Source organism: Vespa crabro, chromosome 21, assembly GCF_910589235.1.
Source record: "Vespa crabro chromosome 21, iyVesCrab1.2, whole genome shotgun sequence".
In the NCBI taxonomy this organism is placed as follows: domain Eukaryota; kingdom Metazoa; phylum Arthropoda; class Insecta; order Hymenoptera; family Vespidae; genus Vespa; species Vespa crabro.
In genome coordinates this window covers 2,190,001-2,198,636 of record NC_060975.1, presented here as the reverse complement: position 1 = coordinate 2,198,636, position 8,636 = coordinate 2,190,001, and the positions used below count along the sequence as shown (strand labels likewise).

Genomic DNA, 8,636 nt, shown 5'->3' with positions numbered 1-8,636 from the left:
AGGGGAGGTAGGAAATCATAATTTGAATTTCGTGTTAATTAAAATTTCAACGTCGTTTTTTTCTTTTTTTTTTTTTTTTTTTTTTTTTTTGATGAGTTCAACATTCACTGATTAAATTCATTGATTAAATTATAATTATATAAAAAAAAAAAAAAAAAAAAAAAAAAAGAAAAAAAAATAGAACAAAAGACAGAAGAAAATTTAAAAATGATATCAAATTGAATTTCGTTTTAACAAAATTTTCAACATCATTTTCCAGATAAATTCAACGTTCATTAATTCTATCATAGTCGTAATTAATAATAATTTAATAAAAATAAAAATAAGAAAAAAAAAAAAAAAAAAAAGCAAATAAGAAACAAATTTAAATCACAATTATAAAAATAATAAGCATTCGTAATTTAGACTAGAGTATACTCAATATTAAAATATAGTCGTGAATGATGTTATTTATAATTAAAATGAATTTTTAATACATCGCATAAAGAACCGACACGTATGATCCAGATGCCTTTAACATCTGAAAATGAAAATATAATGATCAAATTATTGCAATCAAAATTATTTTTACAATCGTTATAATAATTGATATCAGATATAAAATTAATGAAAAGAAACAAGAACAAGGATAAAAGAGGAAAATAATAATTGTCAATTATCTTACGCTTGCAAACACTTCCAATGATAAATTCATAAATTTTCCAGTAGTTATGACAAATCGTTTTTGTGATCTGATCATTAAAACCAATATAAATCGACTATCACTTGGATCCAATTCGTACCAATTCAAATGATAAGCTGCTTTCTCGATATCTGTGCTCTATATAATATATATATATATATATATATATATATATATATATATATATATATATGTATGTATAAATAGAAAATATTTTTATTTAGTATATAAGTATATATATATGTATATATGACTTTTTAATATTTTTTTCATATTATATATTTTTCATATTATACAGGATGAATAAAAAAAAAAAAAAAGAAAAAAAAAAGAAGAGGAAAAGGAGAAAGAAAAATACTTTCTAATTGGATCAAAAGTTCTTAAAAATGATTTAAAAAATCTATCATTCTTATTCAAGATTTCTTCTTAGGCTAATTCTTTTTTGATTTTGTTTGTTAGTTTTTTCTTTCCTCTTTTTTTTTTTTTCTAAGCTTAATTTTCAATCTTAACTTAACTTGTAGTTTTATAATTTGAAAGGGATAAAGAATAAAACAAAATAATAATAATAATAATAATAATAATAATAATAATAATAATAATAATAATTATAATAATAATAATAATATTATAATCATTATTCTACTTTTTTATTACGTATGAACTTTCGATCCACCCTGTATACATATATATATTTTGTACTCACCTTAGAACTTAGATATTCACCGGCGTAACAAAGTGCAAATGCTTCCAGATTTGCTAGAACGTAATAAGGTACAGTTTTTGCTAAGATTACGTTTCTTTGATCGGAATCTAACGACTGAAAAGAAAAAGAAAAAAAAAAAAAGAGAAAAATAAAAGAAAATAAAAAAACAAAAAGAAATTTCTTTTAATTCTCATCGTGCCAACAAATTTCTCTCTCTCTCTCTCTCTCTCTCTCTCTCTCTCTCTCTCTCTCTCTCTCGTATAAAATTTTCTTTTCATTTCTTTCTTCTTTTGTCTTCCTTTTTTTTCTTTTTTTTTTTTGTTCGTCTTCTCTTCTTTTAAACAAAGACAAGCAAAAAGTGCGCGTGATTTTTTTTTCTTTTTTTTTTTTTTCTTTTTTTTTTTAATTATATTCATCGACATTTATTTACCGTAACTATCATAAATCCCAGGGAACAAATAACAAGTGTATTCGATAAAAATTGAATCAGTGCTATATACGTGAATATATTTTCAATATTATCCGTAAAAGCAATGATCCTTTGATGTTTGTATATCAATATTTTTAATATCTCACTATCGTATTCGCCTTTTTGAATGATCGACGATATATCTGATAATTGACGACATATTATCTCGACTTGACCATCAACGTGTAGTATCTAAAATGATTTTTTAAGAAATCCATTAATGAATGGATATTATAAGCAAAAAAATTTTTATGTGTGTATGTATAATATATTGCACAATAAAATTACGTTTATTTATATTAAATATTAAATGAAATTTATTGAGATTATAAATAAATGTCGTTATAAATGAAGGAAAAATAAATTTGACATTTATAAATGACGATATTTTTCATTAATTATCTTTTTTAATCATTGGACTGATTAATATATATGATTTAGATTAAAATAAAAAAGAAAAAAAAATATATATATATAAATATATTTATAAATGCAATATTGCATAGTTATTGCAACAATTTTGCAATAAATTATGCACGATTAATAAGATATGATTTATTATAAAAAAAAAAAGGAAGAAGAAAAAAGAATTTATTTATAAATCAAATTCATCGAAGATTCATGTGTTTTTTTTTCCTTTTTATGATCATAAAAAAAAAAAAAACAAAAACAAAAATAAAAAGAAAAAAAATAAATAAACAAATAAATTTTTCTCTTATCATATTATATACTTACCAAGGTGACAAGTAATGCACTTAACATACTTGACATCGAAGCAGCCATAAATTCTTGAATGAATTGAATTACATTGATCAATTCGTAGATCGGTGATCTCGTAGTATCGAATGGTAATTCCATTTTCAATATAAGCTGTCTTTCTTGGGTGAACAATGCGAAAGATAAAAAAAAAGTAACCCCTATGGAATAAGAACTAACGAAGAAACTCGAGTAACGTTGTGACAGTGTCACCCTATTAGACATCGTTTCATGATTTTTCTTTTTATCAATGGAATCCAACCAATCATTGATCATCATTTTCAAAATATCATCGAAGACACTGCAAATAATATATGTTTATATATACATATATATTAATAAACAAAACAAAAAAAAAAAAATTTGAAATCCTTCCAAGGAAGAGAAAAAAAGAAAATAAAAAAAAAAGAAAATAAAAAAAAAAAAAATAAAAAAGAAAAGAAGAAGAAAAACATTACGTTCGACGAACATTTACAAACGTCACGTTTATATCACTTACCGAGTTTTCATCCAGAGTATAATTAACTTAATGAAAAACACGGTATTCGACATTGTTATACTCAAGCAATCCATAAGATCTGGCAAATCGTCGGATTTCAAATTTACAATGACGTACCAATATTGAAAGATAAGCGTTAAAGACATTGTTATTATCCATAAGAAACGATGAGCTATTACGTAGGAATAATCTGGCCAGAGACCAATAAAACGAAGACTGTACTCTACCAGTCGATTTATCGGACTGACGTTAGTAGATATCATCGTCAACGTGTTCAATCAATCGGCTATTTCTTTTCCTCTTACTGCTCCCTCCCCCCCCCTCCTCGCCACCCCTCGTTCTTTCTTTTTTCCTTTTTCCTCTGTTTTTCTTTTCTTCGCCTTTTTTTCTTTTTTTCTTTTTTTCTTTTTTTCTTTTTTTCTTTTTTTCTTTTTTCTTTTTTTCAAAGTAAAACAACGTCGGTGATAATCGTCGAGTTGTCTCGAAGGATGTTGAAAAAAAAAAAAAAAAAAAAAAAAAAAGAAAAAAAAGAAAAAAAGAAAAAAAAAAAGAGAAAAAAGACTCCTCTTTCTTTTTCTTCCTTCTTTTTTCTTTTCTTTCTTTCTTTCTCTCTTTTTTTTCTTTGGCCCCCTACACGAACAGATATATTTATAATAAACTCAATTCTAACTCACTATTCGAAACTTCTCTTTTATTCTTCTAACAACGTAGCTTTTATTCTTCCTCTTCTATTTCTATTTCTTATTCCCTTCTATTTCTTTTCTTAATATTTCCGACGTAAGAAAAATACGAAAAAGAAGAAGAAGAAGAAGAAGAAGAAGAAAAAGAAAAACGAATGAACGAACGAACAATCGACGTTTGTAAGGAAAAGTTTGCAATATAAAATACTTGTATTCGTATACAGTAATCTGTATATCCGTGTGTATTCGTACATGTGTGAGTATGTTGTTGAATGAAAATCATTCTTTATCAAGATGATTATAGGTTTTCGTGATATATATAAAAGAAGATCTAACGGGATATAGTGATTATATGATCCCTTGTCTTTTTTTTTTTTTTTTTTTTCTTTCCTTTGAACATTTACATTAAACGCGAGAGAGAGAAAGAGAGATGGACAAAAAAAAAACAGAAGAAAAGAAATAGAAAAAAAGTAACAATGATCTCTCTCTCTCTCTCTCTCTCTCTCTCTCTCTCTCTCTGTCTCTCTATTCAAAGAAAGAGAGAGAGGGAGAATGAGTGATGATCGAAAGCCATTTAGATTGAATTATTCAAAAACTTATAAGTGAACTTTACACGCGAACTTTCTTCTATATGTTCATCCCTTCCTTTTCCTCCTCCACCTCCTCCTCCTCCTCCTCCTCCTCCTTCTCCTCCGCCTCATTCTTCTCCTCCTACTTCTCTTTCACAAGTCCTCCTTCTCTTTTTGATCGTCATCGTCCATATTCGATCGAAATTATTACCATTGGTTAAAATACTTCATTCGTTTGATAAAAGGAATGTAATGGAAATAACTATTCTTTTTTCTTTTTTTTTTTTTTTTTTCTAACTAACTATATCACTTTTTTTTGTAATTTATATCGGTATAAAGGAAAACTTTGTTTTCTGTGACGCATCGATACAATAACATTATCTTATATATGCGATGAGGTTAATAATTTCAAGTTTTTGTCCTTTTGTCTTTTTTTCTTCTTTCCTCTTTCTTTTTTTTTAATTTAAAAAAAATTTTTTTTTTCTTTTCTTTTCTTTTCCTTTCTTTTCTTTTTTCTCCACCTCTTTCACGAAAAGTTTCATCATTGTCGATCTAATCGCTAATCGTCCTTCTATTCTATTTCGTATATATATATATATATATATATACGATAAATCTTTATTATACTAGATTGAAATTCTTTTTGGTGTTTAATATATCGCGTGTAATACCGATGCATAAGATGCCGAAGCCTTCAAGATCTATAAATCAAAGATAGATTATATATATATATATATATATATATATATATATATATATATATATAATGTTTTTATTTATTATTATTAGAGTATAGAGTATCTCCAAATTAATTCGATTATTTTACATATTAACTATATATTATTATAAAATATAATAATCCGTGAATGTAGATACAAAATTATTCTGTCATTTTTTTAAAATATAAAATATTAAAAAAATTTATATATATATATATATATATTTGTTTTAGATTAATTATATATATTTTAGATTAATTAAAATCTTTTCTTACACTGGCGAAACTTTCCAAAGACAAATCCAAAAATTTGCCAATGGTGATGGTCAATTTTTTTTGTCCTCGTAATATCAACAACAAGATGTATCTACTCTCTTTAGGATTTAATCCGTACCATTGATAATTGTATGCTGCTACTGCGATAGTTAGACTCTACGAACAAAACAAATAGAAAAAAATTACAAATGAAAAAACAACGAGAGAGAAGAAAGTACTATCGTACAGGAACATTAAAAATATTAACATTGACGGTACAATTATAATACAATAATAATAATAATAATAATAATAATAATAATAATAATAATAATAATAATAATAATAATAATAAATAAACAAAGATATTAATAAAATTTTGTCACCTTTGAACTGAGATATTCACCGATATAACACAAAATAAAAGCTTCGATGTTAATCATCATATAATATGGAATAGTTTTTCCTAATACAGCACCGGCCTCGTTAGTGTTCATAGACTTTTTAAGGATTATTAAATTAATATTTGTCAATGTCAATAAATAACAGGCAAAAATATCTTTATGTTACGTCGTATTCGATTATAAAAAAAAAAAAAGAAAAAGAAAAAAAAAAAAAAGAAAAGAAATATATATGTACCCACGATCATTATAACAAATCCCGAGAAACATATGGCCATGGTATTAGAAAAAAATTGTAACAAGGCTATGTAAGTGAATATATCTTCTATGTAACTCGAAAACAATATTATTCTATCGTGTTTAAATATCAAATATTTCAATATTATCAAACGTGACGTTTCGTCCTGTTGGAATTGATCGAACATGTCCTCTATCTCTTGACACATCACATCTATCTGTCCGCCAACGTGTAATATCTGTAAAATTATTATCGTTATCATTATCATTATTATTATTATTATTATTATTATAAACAAAAATTATTTAGAAAAAAAAAATTGTAAATATATATATATATATTTTAATCGTAAAATTATATAATAAATAAAAATAAAATAATATATAATAAATATAATAATTATAATAAAACAATCTAATGGATAAAATAAAATTTAATTCTAATTTTTTTTTTTTCTTTTTTTTTTTTTAAGATTAGAATAATCATATATATATATTTATTTATTTATTTATTTATTTATTTATTAACTTGTACGATTACCATAGTCACGATGATGGAATTGAGCATACCAGACGTAGCGGCAAACGCAATTTCCTCTATCAATTGTATTATACAAACGATCTCATAAATCGGCGAAAGAAATGGATCGAATGGTAATTCCATTTTAAGTACGAGTATCCTATCGTTCGATAATATAACAGGAAATATAAACATTATGGCACTGAATGAATAAGCGAAAAAACAGAGTTTGGTAAAACGTCGCAATGATTTAATCTTATCGATCATGACATCGTAATATTTGATCGGATATTTGTTACTTATTGTTCTTTCTATTCCTGCTGTTGTTGTTGTTGTTGTTGTTGTTGTTGTTGTTGTTGTTATTGTTGTTATTGTTTTCGACCAATCGTCGTTAATCATAAGCAAAATATCACGAAGTGTTCTAAGTGAAATTCGTCGATAATTTAATTTCCATCTCGTAAACATATATTTCACTTTCTTTTTGTATTTTTTCTTCAAAAAAAAAAAAAAAAGAAAAGAAGAAGCAAAAGAAAAGAAAAGAAAAAGTAGAAGAAACTATAGACACGTACCCCTGATGATTCCAAAGTATAAAAAGTTTGATCAGCAATAGGCTATTAGATATGGTAATACTGAGGCAATCCATAAGCTCGGCCAGATCATCGACAAGTATGTGCATAATGATATATCGATATTGAAATATTAAAATTGAACCCAATGCAAAAACCCAAAGTATACGATGTAAAATTGCATAAGTATAATCCGGCCATAATCCAATAAAATACAATGTATATCTTACAGGTTTTATTATAGAGTTTGGATATAATCTTTGATTTAATCCTTCGTTTGAATTCTTTCTAATCGTCGAATTTTAAGCGGGAGAAGAAGAAGAAGAAGAAGAGGAAGAAGAAAAAGAAGAAAAAAGAGAAAACAAAATTAACGATAATAACAATAATAATAATAAAAATAATAATAATAATAATAATAATAATAATAATAATTAATAAAATTTACATACCTATTCTTCATCATTATTTATATATATATATGTGTATGCTTTTTTTGTTATTTGTTTATATTTTATTATACGTCTTGTTTTATATATATATATATACAGATATATACTAATCGTCACTATCGTTTGTCTCCCATTAACACGAACTGTCTTCGAATCATCGAAGAAGACTTTTTGCTTCGGTTCTCTCATCAAATATTCTTCACGTGCGAGCTCGAACGTGAATCGACTTTTCCTGATTATAGGTTTTACGAAGAAACGTAATGGGACGAGAGTGAGATGTGTGGGGTTGGGTGGGGTGGGGGGTTTAGGAGGAGAGGAAAGGGGCGACGAAGGGAAAAAAGAGAGTAGCGAGCTTTTCTCGACGACGACGACGACAAAAAGAAAAAGAAAAAGAAAAAGAAAAAAAAAAGTGAGAATTCTAATGCCAACATCTAATGCCATTCGAACGGTCATTTGTTTTTGAATAATGCAACACAGTTCTGAACGTCGTACTTACTTACGTGCTCGAAGTTAATAAATAAACGGAAAAGACAAATAAAAGAAAAGAAAAGAAAAGAAAAAAAAAAAGGAAAGAAGAAGAAAAGGAGAAAAAAGAAAATAGAAAAGTAAAAACAGAAACAGAAGAGAAGAAAAAAAAGAAAAAAAGAAAAAGAGAAATTGTATGACGGATGCGTTAGGACGACGCGTGAGAAGGAAATTTGCGAGAGTGTAAAAGAACGAAAAAACAAACAAAAAAAAAAAGAAAAAAACAAAAAACAAAAAAGAAAGAAAAAAAGGAAAAAAGAAAAAAATAATGAAGAGAAAGAGAAAAGAAGTACGTGATACCGTCAATGAAATTAATTAATTCTCGTTTGTGTCTCTTGTGTTGCACTATTTATTTCTCTTCTTTCTATTTCTTCTCTTTTCTCTCTCTCTCTCTCTCTCTCTCTCTCTCTCTCTCTGTTTTTCTTTCTTTTTTTCCCCCCCGTTCAAGTTCTATTCGACATATTATTGCATAAGTATAATCAGAGCAAAGTCCCATAAAACGTACACTCAATCCTACGAGATTATTGGCCCCGTTGATATCATCGAACGCTTTATTTTTCCCTTATCTTTATTTTCCTTTTTCTTTCTTCTTTTGTACTTTTTTCTT

General features: G+C 26.1%; 1 protein-coding gene across 1 annotated transcript; it reads right to left on the bottom strand.

Moving 5' to 3' along the window:
- Window positions 1–272: 272 nt before the first annotated feature.
- Window positions 273–7,362, bottom strand: LOC124431570. The gene is made up of 11 exons (XM_046979640.1): window positions 7,059–7,362; window positions 6,511–6,910; window positions 5,960–6,208; window positions 5,718–5,831; window positions 5,353–5,508; window positions 3,959–4,017; window positions 3,110–3,352; window positions 2,590–2,911; window positions 1,386–1,499; window positions 665–820; window positions 273–520 (listed from the first exon to the last, which is right to left on the bottom strand). Exons 1-11 carry the CDS (start codon window positions 7,163–7,165, stop codon window positions 470–472), a joined length of 1,971 nt encoding a protein of 656 aa, XP_046835596.1. The 5' UTR covers window positions 7,166–7,362; the 3' UTR covers window positions 273–469.
- Window positions 7,363–8,636: the final 1,274 nt, after the last annotated feature.

What these genes read in the sequence shown, in the direction of transcription:
- LOC124431570 (XM_046979640.1), bottom strand. Translation starts at nt 7,165, where the DNA reads ATGCACATACTTGTCGATGATCTGGCCGAGCTTATGGATTGCCTCAGT. An exon ending in ATACTTTGGAATCATCAGGG is followed by an intron (nt 6,911 to 7,058) that starts GTACGTGTCTAT and finishes AATTTCACTTAG; the next exon opens with AACACTTCGTGATATTTTGC. An exon ending in GTGCATTACTTGTCACCTTG is followed by an intron (nt 1,500 to 2,589) that starts GTAAGTATATAA and finishes TTTTCTTTTCAG; the next exon opens with TCGTTAGATTCCGATCAAAG.